Raw genomic sequence first — 22,440 nt, 5'->3', positions numbered from 1 at the left:
GCACCCTCCCAGCTATGAAAACTGGCCTGGCAAGTTAGGGGGCATGGACCCGTGTGGTGTCAAGTTTTCTTGGACAAACGGGGCCTATTTCCACTCTCCTGAATGATGCCAGCTTGTGGGCACTGAGGCAAAGCTGAAGCAATAGGACGCAGAGGCTAGCACCACACACTGAGCAGTTTGGAGAAGAGTCCCCTCACTTAACCATCTGAGTCGGTCGTGTAGGTTCGACCCTGCTCCCCACACAAGGTTCCAGAAGAGCCTGACTACAGAGCCGGCAGCAAATCCACTGTGGTTTCTCTGCACAAGCCCAGGGTGCTTCTGCTGTTGGGCTGAGAAAACACGCCATGTCTCCCAGCTAAAGACACCCTTGTCCCAAGTTCTCACAGGACAGAGCCAGGCTGCCTGCTGTGTGCATACATGAGTGTGTGTGCATGCATGTGCTAAATATTATACAGTGCCCAGGGCAGCCCCCACAACAATGACCTAGCCCAGAGTATCAGTGGTGCTGTGGCTGAACAACCACTGACTCCACACCATGCTGTGGCCTTGACCTGATTGACAGATACCTCGTGGTATTGCATGGTAAGTAAATGCCACGTGATAAATAATCTGTGTTCTGGAAGCAGCAAGAGTCAAGCCTGCCCTGGTTATCAGGGAAGGCCCCTGGGGGAGGTGCCATGGGGGTCCAGCTTGGGAGAGCAGACAGGCTTTGAGGAGATATAACCATGGAGGAGGAAGGACCTTGCAGCCTTAGTAAAGGCTGGAGGGCCAGAGGTTCAAAGTGTGGCTCACAGTCAGCTAGAGAAGAGGGTTCCCAAAGCTGGTCTTTCCCACACTTGCCTGATGATAATCACCTGAGCTGCTGCTTAGACCTATTAGCCAGGTAACCTGGGGAGAGATGCTTAAGACCCTCATTTTCTCATATGTCAAAAGGGGATGAATAGGGTTAGCCTGTCTCACTGGGTGGCTGCAAGAAGTGTTCATAAATTAATGAACACTGGAAGGAGCTGAGGGGTGTGGCCTCCAGGACGGGCCATCCTAATCTCCTTTAATCCTCCCTGCTGATCCCTCAGCACCCCACCCAGGGCAGGAGCTCGAAAAGTATTTGCCAAAGGGATTGGCTCCTTTGCAAAATTTTCTTTTAGGAGATATATGAATTGCCCGAGCAGGCAGAAATGATGTGACATGAAGGGGGAGAAACAGAAAGAGAGCCTGGAAAAGATAAGCAGCAGCCATGACGAGGATTCCTGGGTGTGCATTACCCGTCCGGAGCTGCCCAGGCTGTCTTCATCCGACTCGTACCTCCGGTTACCGTTTGAGTGGCCCTGATGGAGGCAGAGATTAGAGTGATCCAAAGAGCGGCCCTTCCTTCCCACAGCCGCCTCTTGGGGAACTGGCCCAGCCTTCCCAGGGGCCCTCCTCAAGGAACTGGCTCGGCTCCCCCTCAAGGAAGCTGGCACATTTGCCAAGCAGAGAGGATGCTGGGAGACAGGCGGGACTGATGTGCTGGTCTCACACGTGCATAGATAGAATGGATTCAAAGGCATAGGATCCTGGTAGGTAGGCACTGAGAAAGCTGGGCCAAGTGCTTCTTCCCTTAGCCAAAGCTCCCATCACTGGTCTATATTCACAGCATCAAAGCTGAGACCAGAGTCTCCCAGAAGGCTTCCTTGAAGGCATGCTCCATTCTGGCACTGGGGAAAACTTAAGCAGCTGATATCACCTAAAATTGCCCTCACCTGAATGCTGCTGGGAAGACAACTTAGGGCATTCTCCATCCTCCAGAGCCCTCCCGAGGGACTGCGGGAATCCTGTGCCTTTGAGCTGGGCCCGCCCACCTATACCAGCACCATTCTGGCCCACTGCCCAGCATCCTCTCTGCTTGGCAACCAGAGGTCCCAGCTTCACTGTGCGATGTGTCCGCCATTTTCAACCTTGTGTCTAATCCCCCATGCTTGTCCCCTTACTAAACTTACTAGTCCCCATTACCTGTTTTATCTTCCACCCTGCATTTATCTGAAATGATTTATATATTCATTTACCTTATGCTCTTAAGATGCACTCACATTCCCCACTAGTTCTCTATCCTTCTGGACAACTAGGCAACAGGGGACTCTGTTCTCATTTCCTGGGGGTTCCTTACATGTTCTCTGGGCTCTGGGTCATCCAGGTCACCCCGCTTCTCACTGGGGTATCCACTGTCCCCACCGTTCTCAGAGTCCTGTGGAGAGAAGACGGTCCTATGGTCTCAGAGGTCCTCTAAATATCTGGTGTTGATACCTGGAATCTCATCCATTTGCTCTCTCTCCTTTGCCCCATCTCCTCACTGAACACTCTCTTCCTCCTACTCGTGTTGGCTGGGTAAAAGGGAGCAGTAAGAAATAGTGGTGAAGAACGTGGGCTTTGAACGCAGACTGCCTAGGCTCAAATCCAGGCTTTGTAACCTGCCAGTTGTGACCCTGGACAGTTGTTCAGCCTCTCTTGAGCTTGGTTTCCTGAGCTGTGGGGATTCATTATAGCACCTATATCAAGAGGCTCTGAGGATGAAATGAGGTGTCACACTCAGAGTGTGGATCACAGTAAGTGCTATTATTAAGTGACTCACCCATTTCACAGGCAGAAAAACAAAGGCTGGTTTAAAGGATAAGATCCAAGGATAAATCCAAAGAATGCTCAAACTACCGCACCATTGTTCTCATCTCACACGCTAATAAAGTAATGCTTAAAATTCTCCAAGACAGGCTTCAGCAATATGTGAACCGTGAACTTCCTGATGTTCAAGCTGGTTTTAGAAAAGGCAGAGGAACCAGAGATCAAATTGCCAACATCCGCTGGATCATGGAAAAAGCAAAAGAGTTCCAGAAAAACATCTATTTCTGCTTTATTGACTATGCCAAAGCCTTTGACTGTGTGGATCACAATAAACTGTGGAAAATTCTGAAAGAAATGGGAATACCAGACCACCTGACCTCTTGAGAAACCTGTATGCAGGTCAGGAAGCAACAGTTAGAACTGGACATGGAACAATAGACTGGATCCAAATAGGAAAAGGAGTACGTCAAGGCTGTATACTGTCACCCTGCTTATTTAACTTATATGCAGAGTACGTCATGAGAAACGCTGGGCTTGAGGAAGCACAAGCTGAAATCAAAATTGCTGGGAGAAATATCAATAACCTCAGATATGCAGATGACACCACCCTTATGGCAGAAAGTAAAGAAGAACTAAAGAGCCTCTTGATAAAAGTGAAAGAGCAGAGTGAAAAAGTTGGCTAAAAGCTCAACATTCAGAAAATGAAGATCATGGCATCTGGTCCCATCATTTCATGGCAAATAGATGGGGAAACAGTAGCTGACTTTATTTTGGGGGGCTCCAAAATCACTACAGATGGTGATTGCAGCCATGAAATTAAAAGACGCTTACTCCTTGGAAGGAAAGTTATGGCCAACCTAGATAGCATATTCAAAAGCAGAGACATTACTTTGCCAACAAAGGTCCGTCTAGTCAAGGCTATGGTTTTTCCTGTGGTCATGTATGGATGTGAGAGTTGGACTGTGAAGAAGGCTGAGCGCCAAAGAATTGATGCTTTTGAACTGTGGTGTTGGAGAAGACTCTTGAGAGTCCCTTAGACTGCAAGGAGATCCAACCAGTCCATCCTAAAGGAGATCAGTCCTGGGTGTTCATTGGAAGGACTGATGTTGAAGCTGAAACTCCAATACTTTCGCCACCTGATGCGAAGAGATGACTCATCTGAAAAGACCCTGATGCTGGGAAAGATTGAGGGCAGGAGAAGTGGGTGACAGAGGATGAGATGGTTGGATGGCATCACTGACTCAATGGACATGGGTTTGGGTGGATTCCGGGAGTTGGTAATGGACAGGGAGGCCTGGCGTGCTGGGGTTCATGGGGTCACAAGAGTCGGACTTAGCGACTGAACTGAGCTGAACTGAAAGCCCTCTGCCAAAACTGCACAGGTCAGTTAGGCATATTTTTTATTCTTCTAGATCTGAATTCTGCTGTAAAAAGGAATCTGGTATAATTTAGAATTTCTAAAACTTCAGTCATCTGTCTATCACTGTTGAGTTGTGGTCATATCTGTATGTCACCTGCATCACTGTTGAGCTAAAACGTTTATTTTTTTCCTTATAAATTCCACTTAGAGACATTTCAAATGCACCAATAAGAATAGACAATTCTAAAATGAGCTCTTGTGCCCCTGTTGCTAAGTTCCAACAGCTCTTAACACTAAGCCTTAGTTACTTTAGATCTTTTATTTCTAAAAGGAATTGAAACATTTCTGTTAAAATGAAGACTTCTTATGAGTCTCCTCCTGACTCCATTCTCTTCTTTCTTGAAATAAAACTCCTCTCACGAGTTCATACTTCTCTTTTATCATTTTTCCATAAATAAACCATCTTATCTTACTTAATATATTTTTAAAAGCAGCTTGGTATCACTACCATGAATGTAAAACTTGGATCAGTCTCCTAGACAGATGGGAGCCATGGGACACACACAATGGAATCCTTGGCCTCTGGTCTGGCCAGGAATCTGCTCCACCCCAAGGAGCTGTGTTACCCTAAAAAGGCCTCTGCCCTGGTTTCTAGACGCACCCCAGGCTTCCCACTGCACTCCCCCAGGCCTTGCTTTCTGTGAGTCAAATAGCTATTCTATGTTTTTAAACTATTTTAATTTTTAAAATTGAGATGTAACTTATAGACAGCTAAAGTGAAGTGTTCAGTGTGCTGAATGAAAGGCTATTTTTGAAATCAGATCACAGGCTATACTCAAAAGCTCCAGGCAGCTCCCTCCTTGCACCTACTCTCTGTAAGACCTTGGCTACGAGTCCCATCCTTGGTGACCACCCCCAAGCCAGGCAACAGAGTGCCTCACTCAAACCCCAGCTCTGCACTTGCCAGCTCTGGGACCCTGGGCAAGGCAGCCGACCTCTCCGAAACACAGTGTTCTCATCTGAGAAATGGTGGAGAATAACATGAGAGACAGCAGTACGCAGAGGGTTCAAGGCCAGATGGCCTGGGTTTGAATGCTGGCTCCATCACTGATTGACCAGGAGCAAGGAGCTTACCTTTCTATGCCCCGGTTTCCCCATCACTAAATCAGGGATAATGAGAGCACTGCCCAAGCAGAGCTGGGGACAAGCAAGTCGCTGAGGCAACAGGTGGGAGGGAGACTTTTCACCTTGCTAATCTTCTGAACCTTTTCCTTTTCGACCTACTCTGAATTTCTAAAATTCATCCTGATTCTAGAAAGAAAAGTGAAAGTCGCTCAGTCGTGTCTGACTCTTTGTGACCCCATAGACTATACAGTCCCTGGAATTCTCCAGGCCAGAATACTGGAGTGGGTAGCTGTTCCCTTCTCCAGGGGATCTTCCCAACCCAGGGATCACATCCAGGTCTCCCATATTGCAGGTGGATTCTTTACCATCTGAGCCACAAGGGAAGCCCTAATCCTAATTCTAATTCTAGAATAAAAAACATAAAAGCTATTCTGAGAGGAGTAGAAACTATTATCTACCTCGCAAGTTATGTGAGAATTAAATAAGAATTATCTACCAGACTCTTAAAACTGTCTGCCCATAGTGACAATTCCATATGTGCAGCTCTTCCTACTTTTTTCTGTCATTCAGGAACTCTGCAAAGCAGTCAGGAGTGAAGCTGAACCTTCGGAGCTGAGAGGGCAGCTTAAGGTGCTATTGGCCTGTGCAAGTGTGACACTTCTGCAAAGTCTGTTTAAAAAATTCTAATGAACTTTTTTCACATAACTTTTTTTTTTCTTATGTCACATAACAACAGGCATATGTGAATCTACTCTTTCAACTGTAAATTCTATGACCTCCAAATGCAGAATAAGTATTTCTGATGAAAATAAAGGGTTTAGATTGAGATATGCTACTGCTGCTAAGTCGCTTCAGTCGTGTCCGACTCTGTGAGACCCCATAGACGGCAGCCCATCAGGCTCCCCCGTCCCTGGGACTCTCCAGGCAAGAACACTGGAGTGGGTTGCCATTTCCTTCTCCAATGTAGGAAAGTGAAAGTGAAGTCGCTCAGTCGTGTCCGACTCTTAGTGACCCCATGGACTGCAGCCTACCAGGCTCCTCCATCCATGGGATTTTCCAGGCAAGAGTACTGGAGTGGGGTGCCATTGCCTTCTCTGTGAGATATGCTAGTAAGTGTAAATTATTCACTGGATTTCAAAGCCTTAAAAAACACACACACACACTTTTATTTTGGCCCCACCATGCAGCACATGGGGTCTTAGGTTCCCAACCAGGGATGGAACCCGTGTCCCCTACGGTAGGGGTGTGGAGTCTTAACCACTGGACTGCCAGGGAAGTCCCTCTAATGAATTTTTAATTTGACGCTATAACATATGTTCCTCTGAATGCAAATATGTCATCTGCAGTGTCTTACAGCTGAATCACGAAGAGGCTGTAGGAAACCTGCTCTGCTCATCCGACCTGGGAGCATCACAGCTGCGTGTGCTGCGCATTACACACTGGACACCCTTCTGCCCCTTCTGCCCCAAGACACACACACACGGCAAATCAAACCCAGGCCCGAGCCCAGCACGCACCAGAAGGTCACACTGTGGCTGATTTGGATTCTCTGCTCTAACCACCTCCGGAAACTGAAATGGACCCTGCTCTTCCCAGAGGCTTCTGCCTGTGCCCTCCTGCCAGTGCCCCGAGCAGACCTGGGCTGCCACCTCTGAATCTGCCGACTCACCCTCAGTTCCCAGAGGAGGGTGTCCACTCCTACCCACCCCCACTCTACCCCCTCCACTCACCCGGTGGTTGTCCAGAGGGTCCTGGTCTCGAGGTGCCATGTTATCAAGGTCGCTGAACACAGGCCAATCTGGGCAGGGAGAAAACAGAGCAAGGCAGCAGTTCCACGGCTGGAACAGGTCACAAGGTCCATCTAAGCTGCCATCAGACCCCTCTTATTTTAAATTTATATTTATTTTTAGGGCCACACCACATGGCTTGCAAGATCTTAGTTCCCCGACCAGAGATGAAACCCAGGCCCTCGGCAGTGAAAGCGCAGAATCCTGCAGAAAGCACCACCGAAGGCGCCACTGGGCCACTAGGGAGTTTCCAAACCTTTTTTATTTGACATTTATAAAGTACAAAAGCGGGAGAAGAATGTTGTTGGCACCTGAGAGGCCACAGTTCTTCTTTGAGAATTTACCCAAACTCTCTACTTGCCAGCTGCCTGTACTTGTCCTGATGAGCAACTAGCTTAGCTGCTGTGCTGCCTTGGGGTTTCCATAAGGTAAACAGTGATACGATTGTGTAACGTACTGGTCAGCCGTCAATGAGGTGCAGTTGTGAATGAAAAAAGAGGCATTTGTCCATTTGGGGTACAAATGGGAGGTAGCTACAAACGGGAGAAGTCTTAGATGGTTTAAAACCCAACAATTTCCTGGCAGATTCCAGTCTTTATCTCCTGTCCCAAACGCCCACTAACCAAATCTGGCTTGTCTGCTGTTTTTATGCCTTTTTTAAATAATCTTTTTTTTTTTTAATATGTATTTATTTATGTTTGGCTGTGCTGGGTCTGTGGCCGTGGTCTTTCTCTAGTTGCTACAAGCGGGGGCTACTCTCTGGTTGTAGAGGGAGGGCTTCTCCCTGCAGTGGTTTCTCTTGCTGTGGAGCATGACCTGTAGGGCAATCAGGCTTCAATAGTTGTGGTGTGGGGCTCAGCAGTGGCGGCTAGCAGGCCCCCAGCGCGCAGGCTCAGTACTTGTGGTGCACAGGCTCAGCTGCCCCGGGGCATGTGGGATCTTCCTGGACAGGGATCAAACCGGCTTCCCCTGCATTGCAAGGTGGGCTCTCAACCACGGGACCACCAGGGAAGCCCTCTTAGATAGTTTTTCAGAAAGTTTTTCATATTTTTAAATGGTTGAAAAAAAATCAAACCTACTTTGTAACATGTGAAAATTACATGAAATTTAAAATTCAGCAACCATACAGTTTTTTTGGAACACAGCCACACTGATCTGTTTTAAATATTGTCAATGGTCGTGTTTATGTTGCCCACAAAGAATAAAATATTTACTCTCTGGCCTTTTAAGAAGTTTGTCAACTCCTGCTCCAGACTATTCCCAAGGCCTTTTGGTGGTGATCTACAGGCTTCTTTAAAAGATCGTCCTCTCCTGCTCCCCTGGGGCTTCTTTCAGCTGAATAACTGACCACAGAGTCCTGCCAGTTCTTCAGCTCAGAACCATGGAGTCAGTCTTGCCTCTCCTTTTTCCTGCAGTTCCCACATTCATATCATAAGTCTGTCCATAACATGAGTAAACTCTGTCACTTCAGCTTCAGAAATAATGATTGCTGTTTTTCTTGTGACCTAATCACATGATACTAATTGGTTTCTGAATTCTGAACAACCTTCAGATTCCTGCAAAAGCCCTCTTTGGCTGTGACAGACTTTTTTTAAGATACTAGTCTTTATTTGCTAATACCTTATTTAGAATTTTTGCCTTGTATATTTATAAGTGAGGTTGGGATAAAAGTTTTCTTTTTTGGTGTTTTGTCAAATTTTGGTGTAAAACGTTTTGCAAATGTCAATCACTCTGAAAAATGTTACCTTGTTTTCTACAATACAGGTGGTTTTTACGGCATTTGGATGACTGGATCTTGAAAGTTTATTAAAAGAACTTATCTATAAAGCCATCTGGGCCATCAGTCTCTTTGGTTGGCATGTCCGATTTTCTAACAGAAGTGAAAGCCAGTTTAGCCCTCTTCTACCTGGTGCTTGCCCCCTCCAATCACAATAACCAGGGGCCAAACCATCACTCACGGAGGTGCTCCAGCTTCTGGCTATGTGGTGTGGCTGAAGACGGAGAGGAAGGGAGAGAGTCAAAGGTCACGTCGCTCATGTTGTCATCTCCGGAGTTCTCTGAGAGGCGAAGCAGCAGTGGGGGCCGGCTCCCTGAGAGGGTCCTCACCCGGGGGCTCCCGCACTTTTCCTCTGTCCCCCTTAAGATGGTCTTGGCTGACTGCTGGAGAATTAACAGTGACATGCACATCACACAGGCACCTTTTGGGAACAAGGGGTTCTTCCTGTTGCCTGTTGGTCCCTCAAAACCTGAGGCCCTTTCAGCCACAGAGGCCTTAGGGACTGGCAGAAAATCTAAAAATAATCAGTGGGGGATTAACCCAAAGGCCTCTAAGAAGGGGCATCTGGAACAGGAGCTCAGAGTGCCAGCACTCCCAAAGCGATGGCCACCATTCATGGCCCTGAGCTGGGGGATGGCCTGTAGAATCCCAAGCTGGTCTTTGCCAACATGGTCTTATAGCTGGTCCACGTACTGGGGGTGGTAATGGGGGTACAACAGGGACACAGAGAGGTGCTCAGTGAGCCAAGTTCAAGCCTCATTTGTCAACACATCAGACAAACCACATACCACACACCCCACTCACTTATCTGTACACGCCTGGTCCCCTCACTGTGGGCAAAAATGGGCCCAAGTCAAGCAGACCCCAATTCCTCTATTAGTGGGGATACTCAGGAGGGCTGTGTACACTGGTTCAAAAGGGGTAAGGGACACAGATGGGACTAAGACTCTTCCAGCCACAATACTCTTCAATTAAGCATCGCAGGGCCTGGGCCACCAGCACACAGGAAGCACAGTTTTCTGTTCCTGCAGCAGAAGGGCCCTGCCAGTCCACACGTGCTCATACTGGGTACCTACCAGCAGCTTGGTGTTCTGATTCACTGCATCCCTCTCTCTCGGGGACAGGTCAAAGGGAGTGAGGCCCATGCTCTTGCAAATCCGGTTGCAGGCATGTGAGTGGAAGAAGAGAGCCATCCCGCGGACACCTGAAGAGAGTTGGGGGTCTGGAGCATTGCTCTGCTTTGGGATGGGGGCACGGCAGCGCTGAGCACCCTAAAGATGGCATGGCCCAGACATCCCAGGCTCCCATCTCCACAGTCTAGGGCAGGCCCATATACCACCTTGGCCTGCTTGCCTGGGTGAACAAAAAGCCTGGAGATTTTGCAGCGAAGTGTGGTCTCCCGGGCCATGCTGGCTTTCCCAGCCTACCTAGGTTTCCATCTCCAAAGTCAGTGCCCCTCTCAGTGTGGATCTGTGGGTCGGTATAGAGGTCACCCACGCCCTGGATGTCCACCACAATCAGCTGGTGGCCGGAACGCTCAAACGTGAAGTGGCTGAAGGCCTGTGGGGCAAGAAGAAGGAAAAGATGACCACAGAGACCAGGCTGTGGGCTGCATGGACACCAGCAGGCACTGCTCTGACGGGCTGCAGTACTCCAGCTCTGCTCACGTTGGGGGCCTTTCTCTGCAGGGAGAAGCGTACAGAGGCAAGGACAGAAAAAGAAGCCCTATTTTAATTTGGAGTGGCCCAAGGTCTGCTGAGATGGGACACAGGGCTCTGCAGGGGCCTCACCTGTGGCGTCAGGCGCACGTTGTCATCACGGACGAAGCCTGAGTTGGAGTTATATTTGATGTACTTGCCCTCGATGTAGTGTTCCAGGTGGAATAGCGGCCGGCCCGGTCTCTCCTTCAGCTCTATGATGCACATCTGCATGATGTCCACCTGGCGGGAGGGCAGGAGGAGTCAGGGGAAGGGCAGGGCCCAGGCGGCACCCTCCTCTGATAAGAGGCTGGAGCAGAAAGGCTGAAACTGCTGATTGTCCCCAGAATCCATCCCCCTTTTTCTTTAGACTGAAAACCCCTGCTATGGCCTGAATGGATTCTTCCAAATTTCATCTCAAGGCTTGAAATCTCAAGGCTCACAGGTGATGGTATTAAGGAGGTGGGGCCTTTGGGAGGTGATAAGGTCAGGAGAGAAAGCTCTTGTGAATGGGATTAGTGCCCTGAAAAAAAGAGAACTCAGAGAGCTCCCTCACTCCATACACACTCTGAGGACACAGCAAGAAGGTGCCAGCATGAACCTATAAACCCATTCTCCTGTATTTTGTTACAGCAGCCCAAATGGACTAAGATAACCTGAGTTGTAACATGATGCACAGCCATCCAGCAGCGATGACATGGCTTGGCTTCCCTTGCAGCTAGATGTGGCCATGTGACTAAGCCCAGCCAATAGGAAGCAAGCAGCAGGGATGATGCAACTCCAGCCTGCCCTCTCCTTCTCTGGCCTTCCTGAGGCTGTAAGGTAGACATCTGCCAGTGAGCCAGAACTGACCATGCAGTCCAGGGCAACTCCTGGCAGATGGCAAACAACAAGACAGAAGGAACCAGGCCTCTGGATGACAAGGAGGTGAAGCAGCAGCCCACCCTGAGCCCCATCTAAGAGAGGCTATTCGATGAGATGGAAGGAAACCATTTTGAGTTAGCACACAGCTGTGAGTCTGCCTGCTAAGCAACTCAGCCTGCGCCTTGTGCTAATACAGAGAACTTGGGCAAGTTATTTCCCCAGTTTGTGTCTCAGTTTCCTCACCCATGGAATGGGTATAAGGGTGAAATCTGTTGGTGCAGGAAGCAAGTCTGCCAGCGTCTGCTGATGTCATTATTATCAGCAGACACAATTCTCGAGTGATACACACCAAACTATAACAGTGGTTCTTTCCCTACAAAGGGGAATCACAGGGAATTCAGACATTCCCTGCTAAATTTTGCACCAAGCGTATGTTTAATTTTGTACTCAGAAGAAACTGTGTAAGTACTGTGTATGTTTGTAACATAGGATAGGGAAGACCTGGGACTCTAACTTTGACCTGTTACACAAGGTCACACCCATGGTACCCTGGCCCCATCGAAGCCACCCACAACAGGGGCCGGGTCTGGGTTTCCCAAGGAAATGACCACCCAGGAAACTTTGGCTGAGTTAAGGAAGACAACAGCTGCAGAGGCCAAAGGGGTCCAGAGCCGGGAGCTGAGAACCTCCCCAAATGTGGCTTCAGTTCTGAGAACCAGCCAGAGGGGAAGGAGCAGCTGGTTCCCAGCGGATTCCTGTCCCCAAAACTGGCTCTATCCCTACAAGGAAGCATGCGGCAGGGCCACTGGCTTGGCCAGGAGGCAACTGGGAGAGGGTCAGTGGCAGACACATCCTCAAGGCGACGGCCAGTTCCTCCTCAAACAGCCACATTCCTCTCTCTTCATCAATTCAACCACCTTATTATTCACTGAGCACCTAGGCACTGGGATAGAGCAAACAAGACAGATAAAATCCTTGTCCTCGGGGGAGAGAGGCAACTGAAGTATACATGAATAAATACATGAATAAGACTCTTTCAGATACTGCCAACTGCTCTGAAAAAAAGAAACCAAAACAAACAAAAGGACATGTCAGAGGCTGCAGCAGTGGAAGGGTTACTTCATCTTCATTTAGGATGGTCTAGCACAGCCTCATAGCTCAGTTAATGAAGAATCTGCCTGCAACGCAGGAGACCTGGGTTCAAATCGTAAGTCGGGAAGATACCCTGTAGAAGGAAACGGCAATCCTCTCCAGTATTCTTACGTGGAAAATTCCATGGACAGAGGAGCCTGGCGGGCTACGGTTCATGGGGGGGTGCAAGAGTCGGACATGACTTAGCAACTAAACCACCACCACCAGCACAGCCTAGCTGAGGAGGTGACATGAGCTGAAACCTGAAATCTAAGGACTGAGGGGATCCAATGATGCAGCCTTGGGGCACAGCCAGTTCAAAGGTCCTGAGGCAGAAACAAGCTTAGAGAAGAAGGGAAAAGTGGCCAGGCCTGAGTACATGGAGTCACAGCCCCTGAGCATGGGAATGTGGCTTCCTGTGTTCACACCAAGTATGCTTAATCAAGAGCTCTGCAAACACTAGGCACTCAATAAATTCTGCTGTTTGCCTGAAAATGCGGCTCTCCTGAGGCACTCAGACGATGGTACCTTATAGCTAGCAGGTACACCAACAGTAGGAGAGCTGAGCTGTGAATTCAGGCAGCGCAAAGGCCTAGCTCTATTTTCTAGCTATTTCCTCAAATGCAAGCAGGCAACAGGAAATTCTGCTTGGCCTCAGGTCACCAATACCCTGGGGGCTCAAGTGAAGAAGCCAAGAGCAGGGGCTTGGAAAGTCTGAGCTTTCCAGGAATAAGTCCTGGCTCCATCCCTGCCTGTTTGAGCAAGAAACTTTACCGCTTTATGCCCTAGGTTCCCCAGGGACAGATAAGGAATCTTATTCCCCATGCCCTCTCCTGCTTTTTCTTGGGAGACACCAATCTCAGCCCACCTAGTCTAAGAGGAAGGACCCATAACCCTGGCTCTAAGGGTGGATACAAGGCTCAGGCCTTCCCAATCTGCATATTCCCACCTCCTGGCCATCATGATTGGCTCAGTGATAGGCATCTAACCTAATCAAGCCAATGAAATCCAGTTCTGAGACTTTGATAGAAACTTACGGGAAAACATGTCATTCCATCAAGGTTGCTAAGAAATTAAAAGTGAGCCTGCAGCTACTGGGGTCAACATGTCACTGCAAGTTGAAAAGTTGCCTAAGTGATGCCAACACAGAAGAACATTGAGGCTAGAGCTGGAGGAAGACTTCCAACAACCTCAATTTGGTTCTGGATCCAGCTGTGTCTGTGTGTATGCATGCTAAGTCACTTCAGTTCAGTTCATTTGCTCAGTTGTGTCTGACTCTTTGCGACCCCATGAACCACAGCACACCAGGCCTTCCTGTCCATCACTAACTCCCAGAGTACACCCAAACCCATGTCCATCAAGTCAGTGATGCCATCCAACCATTTCATCCTCTGTTGTCCCCTTCTCCTCCTGCCCTCAATCTTTCCCAGCATTAGGGTCTTTTCAGATGAGTCAGCTCTTCGCATCAGGTGGGCCAAATACTGGAGTTTCAGCTTCAACATCAGTCCTTCCAATGAACACCCAGGACTGATCTCCTTTAGAATGGACTGGTTGGATCTCCTTGCAGTTTAAGGGCCTCTCAAGAGTCTTCTCCAACACCACAGTTCAAAAGCATCAATTCTTCGGCACTCAGCTTTCTTTATAGTCCAACTCTCACATCCATACATGACCATTGGAAAAACCATAGCCTTGACTAGACGGACCTTTGTTGGCGAAGTAATGTCTCTGCTTTTTAATATACTGTCTAGGTTGGTCATAACTTTCCTTCCAAGGAGTAAGTCAGTCATGTCCAATTCTTTGTGACCCTATGGACTATAGCCCACCAGGCTCCTCTGTCCATAGGATTCTCCAGGCAAGAATACTGGAGTGGGATGCCATGTCCTCCTCCAGGGGATCTTCCCAACCCAGGGATTGAAGCTGGGTCTCTTATGTCTCCTGAATTGATAGGTAGGTTCTTTACAACTAGTGTCACCTGGGAAGCCTCAGCTGTGCCTGCTGCTGCTGCTGCTGCTAAGTCACTTCAGTTGTGTCTGACTCTGAGCAACCCCATAGACGGCAGCCCACCAGGCTCCTCTGTCCCTGGGATTCTTCACTGGAGTGGGTTACCATTTCCTTCTCCAATGCATGAAAGTGAAAAGTGAAAGTGAAGTCGCTCAGTCGTGCCCGACTCTTAGTGACCCCATGGACTGCAGCCCACCAGGCACCTTAGTCCATGGGATTTTCCAGGCAAGAGTACTGGAGTGGGGTGCCATTGCCTTCTCCGCAGCTGTGCCTGCAGTCAGCCCTATTTCTCAATTATAGGAAGCAATCCATTCCCCTTTTGGTTTATGCCTGTTTGAATGGATTTCTGTCACTTGCAAACAAAAATCCTGATGAATAGACCCCATGTGTAAATGAAATAAAAACATTCCAACTTCCACCAACCTCAGAGCTCTGTTTTTTTTAGTTTTCTTTTTCTCCTATTTTTTGGCCAAAGTGTGCAAGCACCCAGGATCTTAGTTCCCCAACCAGGGTTTGAACTCATGACCACTGCAGTGGAAGCATGGTGTTTTAACCACTGGGCCACCAGGGAAGTTCCAGAGTTCTGTTTTTAAGAATAAATAACTTTTGGTATACAGAGCACTTTTCATACTGTTCAAAGAATGCTCAAACTACCGCACAATTGCACCCATCTCACACGCTAGTAAAGTAATGCTTAAAATTCTCCAAGCCAGGCTTCAGCAATATGTGAACCGTGAACTTCCTGATGTTCAAGCTGGTTTTAGAAAAGGCAGAGGAACCAGAGACCAAATTGCCAACATCCACTGGATCATGGAAAAAGCAAGAGAGTTCCAGAAAAACATCTATTTCTGCTTTATTGACTATGCCAAAACCTTTGACTGTGTGGATCACAATAAACTGTGGAAAATTCTGAAAGAGATGGGAATACCAGACCACCTGATCTGCCTCTTGAGAAATTTGTATGCAGGTAAGGAAGCAACAGTTAGAACTGGACATGGAACAGCAGACTGGTTCCAAATAGGAAAAGGAGTACGTTAAGGCTGTATATTGTCACCCTGTTTATTTAACTTATACGCAGAGTACATCATGAGAAACGCTGGACTGGAAGAAGCACAAGCTGGAATCAAGACCGCCGGGAGAAGTATCAATAACCTCAGATATGCAGATGACACCACCCTTATGGCAGAAAGTGAAGAGGAACTCAAAAGCCTCTTGATGAAAGTGAAAGTGGAGAGTGAAAAAGTTGGCTTAAAGCTTCAACATTCAGAAAACGAAGATCATGGCATCCGGTCCCATCACTTCATGGGAAATAGATGGGGAAACAGTGGAAACAGTGTCAGACTTTATTTTGGGGGGCTCCAAAATCACTGCAGATGGTGACTGCAGCCATGAAATTAAAAGACGCTTACTCCTTGGAAGGAAAGTTATGACCAACCTAGACAGCATATTAAAAAGCAGAGACATTACTTTGCCAACAAAGGTTCGTCTAGTCAAGGCTACGGTTTTTCCTGTGGTCATGTATGGATGTGAGAGTTGGACTGTGAGGAAGGCTGAGCGCTGAAGAATTGATGCTTTTGAACTGTGGTGTTGGAGAAGACTCTTTGAGAGTCCCTTGGACTGCAAGGAGATCCAACCAGTCCATTCTGAAGGAGATCAGCCCTGGGATTTCTTTGGAAGGAATGATGCTAATGCTGAAACTCCAGTACTTTGGCCACCTCATGCGAAGAGTTGACTCATTGGAAAAGACTCTGATGCTGGGAGGGATTGGGGGCAAGAGGAGAAGGGGACGGCAAAGGATGAGATGGCTGGATGGCATCACTGACTCGATGGACGTGAGTCTGAGTGAACTCCGGGAGTTGGTGATGGACAGGGAGGCCTGGCGTACTGCGATTCATGGGGTTCCAAAGAGTCGGACAAGACTGAGCGACTAATCTGATACAGAGCACTTGACCTGTCAGGCTCCATAAACTATGGGTTTTATTAGCTGCTGCTAAGACAGCAAAGAAGGGGACCTGTGACCAGCACTGCCATCGCCCTCAGCTCCAGATCTGGGCTACGCTGCCCTGGGCTGTGCTGGTGTGGGAATGTGGAAGGCAGGGGTGCCACACACCTGCTTGGGGGGCTTGTGCCGATTATACTCCTCTCCCCAGAGCTTGGCCTCCATCTGTAGACGCACGTCCTCGAAGTACACGTCCCTGTCCACGGACTCGATGTAGCGCTTTGCCACGTAGTTGGAGGCCCCCTTCCACTGCTGGGTGTGCAGGAAGTTGGAGAGCTTCTTCCTGAGGGGAGAGGCATCAGGGAGCCTGCCCGATGCTCTGGGGCTCACTGGGACCCCAGCCCTAGTTCTCAGGATGGGGACACCCTGTGTGATCTGACTGACAGAGTTAGGAATAAAATGCAGGAGGTGGGAGGGACTTCCCTACCCCGCAGCATCCTTCAGAGATCTGGGAAGGGGGGTCAAGGGACAGACTCCCTGTTCTGCCCACTCCCATCCCTACAGCCCGGCCCAATGTGCGGTCCAAGAAGAGAATGTCACAGAGCCCCTGCCCTCAGGAGCCTGAGGGCATCGGGGCAGGATCCCCAGAGGCAGGCTGAGTCACTTACGTTCTGAAGCACTCCCTCATTGCTCCCCGGCCGAAGGGCTGAAAGACACGACACAGATATGTACAAAGCTCATGGACAAAACGGTGAGCTATGCATGCACTGCGTGTGTATGGAGCTCCATTTATACGGAGTACAAAAATAGGGAAACCAATCTCCGGTGATAGAATTCAGGGCAGTGCCTACCCTTGGGAATAAAGGAGTAGTAACTGGGGCTGAGCAGGTCTTCTGGGGGGGGTGCCGGTGATTTTCAGTGTCTTGATCTGGGTACTGGTTACACATGTGTTTACTTGGTGAAACTCACCAAGCCATACACTTTTCTGAGCGTGCAACACACTATAAAATGCTTCACAAGTCAACCCTGCTGCTTCCTATGCAGGAACTGCTCTATTTTCTAGTTGATTCTTTTTTTTTTTTTTTGCAACCCACTGAGTTCATCTTGTTAGATGAACAGTATTAAGTGGTGACTTGCAATTTTTGAAAACCGATAAACAGGTTCACACTTCACTGATTTTCAACAAGAGTGTCAAGAAGAATCTTTTAATACATGTGATCAATATATGAAATGTCCAGAATAGGTAAATAAACAGAGACAGAAGTTAAATTAGTGGTTGCCCAGGGCTGGGGAAGAGGAGGGAATTGGAGCCTGACTGCTAATGGGTATGTATGAGGTTTCTTCTAGAGATGGTGAACATGTTCCGGGACTGATCGGGGTGATGGTTGCACAACTCTTGACTGTACTAAAAACCACTGAGCTGTACACTTTAAATAGGTATGTGGTATGGTGTGTGAATTATATTCAATAAGGCTGTTATAAAAGATAAAATAAATACACATCAGAGAATTCCCTAAAGCTTAAAAAAAAGAAAGAGGACGTGGAGGAGAGGGAGCGGGCACTGCAGCTGGTCGGCCAGGACCGCACTGGGCTCGAGGCTCTGCTCACCTGGGATGCCATTTTGATTAGGACTTCATCCTCCACCCACTCGCCGGTAACAGCGTTGTACCTGCAGAGACCAGAACCCACCCCAGGGCGCAGTGTCCATCACCTGATCCTGTCACTCACTGGCTAAAAGCAGAAGACTTTTCTGGGCTTCCTGCTGCTCTCAGGATCAAGTCCACTCTCTACCTACAGGCCCAGCTGACCTCCTGGGTTCGGTCTGTGGACACGCTCCCTCCTTCCCAGGCTCCCACCACACTGGCCTTCCCTTTCTTCAAAGGCAGCTGTTCCTTCACCATGTCCCCCACCCACCCCCATGCCACTGCTGTGCTGTGGGTAGGCTATGGTTCCCCACTGGACTGTAACTCCACAAAGACAAGCCATGTCTGTGCTGTGTACTGTAGGGCCTGGTACTGGGGTTGCTTAATAAATGCATGCTGGATGAACAACTGAATAAATAAATTTCTTTATTATAACTGGTCTAGATAATGTGTCCCAGGAAGGAAGGCAGCAGCACCCTCTGTCTTGCCAGTATGAGGCCCAGCCCAGGTTGCTAGGCCAGTCTCCTGAAGCCTGTCCCAGTACAGACAGCAGTGGTGGAGGGTCCTACCTCTGAGTCCAGCCAGGAAAGGGGCTGCTGGCTACACACCCAAGACAGAGAGGCATGGAGAGGGTTCCAGAACATTTCCATCTCTCTCTTTCCCAGGGATCCTCTTTCCCAGAGCAAATCTGCCCCTAGGCCTGGCTGGGCCTTAACAGGTTTGTCTGGTGGAAAGCTCTTCAGCTCAGTAAATCCCGAAAATCTAAAACCTTCCCCAGGGCTGAAGTGTTCTCAGTTTTAGCAGATGCCTCCCTGGTCCACCCTCGGTGGGGACAGACTCCAAAACCTCCCAGCGCCTGAGAACAGCCTCTTCAGAGCCTGAAGCCTCTACCAGGAGAAACAAGCAGAGGCTTGGCAGGTAAGCTGCCCCAGGCCTGGTGGGGTGGGTTGGGGGAGGAAGGCTTGTCAGAGCCGAACACCTGCTGGCAACAAGCTCATGGCAAGTATTGTCATCAAAAAATAATGGCCATCATTATTATTAATTTTATTACCATGTAGGTGCCAAGGTAAATGAAACAGTCTTCCCTCACTTCCAAGTAGACTGAAAGCTGAGAGGCACCCAGAAGGTGGGGGAGGGTGGAGACATGCAACACGGGAAGGATCTTAGCTGTCCTTCACAACCACTGACCTCATAGAGGACAGAGGCGCTCTAAGTTCACTGAGCATTCACTGTATGCTGAGTGCTTACACGGAATTCCTCAAGAACCACCACTCAGCCCAGTGAGATCCATACAAATACTGTGTCCACTGTCCAGATGGAAGAACTGAGGTTCAGAAAGGTGAAATAACCTTCCTGAGAGCCAAGATTCAAACCCAGATCAGTTTCAATGTGACCTTTGCGCTTAACCAGTCTGGGGACAACTCACGTGAATAGGAAATCTGTCTCAATAAAGAGCCAGCTTGCAGCAGAGCTCTCTAAAGACCAGGAGTGGAGGAGGAAGCCTCCAATCTAGAAATCTCTGGTCATTCTGGGCATCAATGTCTGACCTCCCTCTGCTGGTAGTCAGAGCAGTTGAAATCAGCAAGTTTAGTTAGGAAATCAACAGTTTGGTGTGGCCCCTGGTCCCTGTTCCTCAGGAGCTCTGGGATTCACAGAACTAGCCCAGCATGTGAGTCCTGCTTCCCAAGGGCCTCCCTGTTGGCCTGGTGTCCTCAGCCTGGAAGCCACATGTCACCAACCAGCCACCACACTGCCCTTATAGGCAGGAAGAAACAGAGTTCCCATCCTGGCCTTCTGGGGCACCCACAATACTCAGCTGCTGGAACAGACCCCAGAGCCTGCTAGGTCACCCTCCAAAATGGGGAAGGGGTGCACGCCAGGCTCTAAGCCATCGCCTCACAAGGTGCGAGCAGGACTATGTTGCAGAAAGGTGGAGAAGGCTCCACTGTTTCTGCCTGCCCAGCATCCACTCTTCTTTCTTCTGGTAACAGCACCCCAATTTTCCTTTGGGGAACCACCATCCACCATTCTCAGAACATATGGACTGGGTGGAGCTGATCCCCCAGCACTTTCTGGTGTGTGGTATGTGATCAAGACTTGGCTAATCAAAGCAAAGCTCTGGGCACGATGACTGGTTTAGTGGTGGTCCTATAGCCAAAGCCAGGCCAATGAGATTCAAATGTTAAAAACTGAGTAAGATTCATTTCCATTTGGTGAGATGAATCATGGGGCTCCCAGGGGCCATCAGTACCATTAATGCAAGAGAGTCTATCTGGTATGAAAGCCAAAAGCATCCTTGGAGCACCTGGAATAAGCTATACCTGAAGTCCACATAGATAAGTCAACCATTCCTCTTTGCTTAAGCCACTGTGAATTGGCTTCTGTCACTTGCATTTGGGCTATTTGTTACTGCAGCGTAGCTTACCCTAGCCTGTTGAATACTGTCTTATAGGAACACTGTGAGGATTAAATGAGATAATGCACAGTGCTTGTCTCTGTATGTGTGTTAGTTGCTCAGTTATGTCCCGACTCTGCAACCCCACGGACTGTAGGCCACCAGGCTCCTCTGTCCACGGTATTCTCCAGGCAAGAATACTAGAGTGGGTTGCCATTTCCTCCTCCAGAGGATCTTCCCAATCCAGGGATTGAACTCAGGTCTGCTGCATTGCAGGGGGGTTCTTTACCATCTGAGCCTCCAGGGAAGCCCCACATGGTGCCTAAACATGCGTAAATACTCAAATATTGACCGATATTATTATTATATTCCCTTTTCCTTGATCTCCAGGGGTACTTAAGCCTCACTGATTACAAGCAGAAAAAGGACCCAACCCCCAAGGACCCCTAGAGAACTGGGGTCATACAACACTTGCAGACAAGGACCTGACCTGTGGCGTGTGGCACATTCCGTGGCAACGTCTTCCAGGTGGAACTCAGCCCAGGGGTCAGGCATGTGCTTGGCTTTCTCGATTGCATGCTTCCAAGCTTCCTGCAGACGCAAAGGGGAGAGTTAGGCTTCTGGGACAGTGCAGGCCAATTCCTCCCGCCATGCGATTTCCCAAGTGTGTCCAGCCTCTTGGGAGGCAGACAGCATTATTCAGTCAGAATTATAATCACCTATTATCCTTGTAGGAACACAGTTCCCAAAAGACCTCACAGGGACATAGCCTTCCCACGGCCAGAAGTGACCTGCCTCAACTATAAAACTGAAGAAAACGTAAGACGCACAGAAAACATATACTGCTTTGCTTGTTACCAAAGAGTTGAGAATGAAAATATTATTCCCCACCCCTTTGTTCAGATTGGAAGACGTTTTAACAGCTGGTAACCAGGAGTCTGACCAGGATGTGGGAAAATGAGTTCTCAGATACCGTCAGTGGGTATAAACCTTTTCTAAAGGTGGCCTGGCAATGTACTAAAATGGGAAAAAAATGTATTCCTTTATTTTTTTAATTAATTAATTTTTACTTTTGGCTGTGCTGGGTCTCTGTTGCTGCAAGCAGGGGCTACTCTCTAGTCGTGGTGTGTGGGCTTCTCATTGCAGTGAGTTTTCTTGTTGTAGAGCACATGCTTAGTACTTACGGTGCTCAGGCTTAGTTGCCCTGCAGCATGCGGGCTCTTCCCAGACCAGGGATCGAACCCCTGTCCCCTGCACTGGCACACAGATGCTTCACCACTGGGCCACCAGGAGAAGTCCCTATATTCCTTTATTTTGATCCAGCAATCCTGTATCTAGGAATGTACCATATAGGAAAACAAACATAGGGACTTCTCTGGTGGCCCAGTGGTTAAGAACAAATCTGCCTTCCAACACGAGGGACCGGTTGGGGAACTAAGATTCTACGTGCCAGAGGGCAACCAAGCCTGCGTGTCACAACTAGAGAAAGCCTACGCACCACAAGGAAGAGTGCATATGCTGCAGCAAGGCCCAGATAATACAAAAAGAGAGAAAGAAATACAAACGTAAGTGTGCACACTTGTGTACGAGGGGTATTGTGATTGTACCAAACTGAATTCAACCCAAATGTCTGTCTGTGGAGATTGGTTAATACACTTTGACTATATTCATTTAAAATGTGAAATAGCCCTGTGGTGAGAACTCTGGACTCTTACCGGGTCCAATGTCACTTTTTTATAAATATTCTATAAATCATAAATACACCCCATTTTACTGCCCCCAAGGAAATTTATAGACCATATAAGCTTCTCAATCTCAAGAGTATATCAAACTATGCAAAATATACATTGCCTTTTACATTAACAAAAGGCTAAATTCTCAGTTAATTACGAACAGATTCCCAGAAGACGTTCCAAGGTCCTGGGGTTCAGGACCACTTCTTGTGCAGACCTGCTCTTCCGTTCCAGGGCTTAGCATCCCTGCCCTCCACCCATCCAGTGCCTCAGTGCCCGCCACTGTTGTGCTGCCCCAAAACACGTGCCCCCAAATATTCAAACCCTGTTGAGAACTGGGCCTCTTGAGCACTAACTGGGAAAGATGACCAAGGCACGTGATGGAGAGAACTCACT

General features: G+C 48.6%; 1 protein-coding gene across 4 annotated transcripts in view; it reads right to left on the bottom strand.

Annotated features, from left to right (window-relative positions):
* Positions 1 to 22,440, bottom strand: part of EEF2K (eukaryotic elongation factor 2 kinase) — a 72,106-nt gene that overhangs the window by 16,236 nt on the left and 33,430 nt on the right. For 3 of the 4 annotated variants that reach the window (XM_005224739.5, XM_010819305.3, NM_001192542.1), the window contains 11 exons: positions 20,802 to 20,902; positions 17,882 to 17,942; positions 16,942 to 16,979; positions 16,445 to 16,616; positions 10,432 to 10,581; positions 10,069 to 10,201; positions 9,718 to 9,845; positions 8,823 to 9,024; positions 6,808 to 6,875; positions 2,144 to 2,221; positions 1,263 to 1,325 (listed from right to left, as the gene is read on the bottom strand). In XM_005224739.5, the coding sequence (XP_005224796.1) occupies positions 1,263 to 1,325; positions 2,144 to 2,221; positions 6,808 to 6,875; positions 8,823 to 9,024; positions 9,718 to 9,845; positions 10,069 to 10,201; positions 10,432 to 10,581; positions 16,445 to 16,616; positions 16,942 to 16,979; positions 17,882 to 17,942; positions 20,802 to 20,902 (1,194 nt within the window). The remainder of the gene's footprint in view (positions 1 to 1,262; positions 1,326 to 2,143; positions 2,222 to 6,807; positions 6,876 to 8,822; positions 9,025 to 9,717; positions 9,846 to 10,068; positions 10,202 to 10,431; positions 10,582 to 16,444; positions 16,617 to 16,941; positions 16,980 to 17,881; positions 17,943 to 20,801; positions 20,903 to 22,440) is intronic. The other variant, XM_005224740.5, reaches the window with a different exon arrangement.

This window comes from Bos taurus, chromosome 25 (assembly GCF_002263795.3).
Source record: "Bos taurus isolate L1 Dominette 01449 registration number 42190680 breed Hereford chromosome 25, ARS-UCD2.0, whole genome shotgun sequence".
In the NCBI taxonomy this organism is placed as follows: domain Eukaryota; kingdom Metazoa; phylum Chordata; class Mammalia; order Artiodactyla; family Bovidae; genus Bos; species Bos taurus.
The sequence above is the reverse complement of the archived record's forward strand: the minus strand, read 5'-3'. Positions and strand labels throughout refer to the sequence as shown.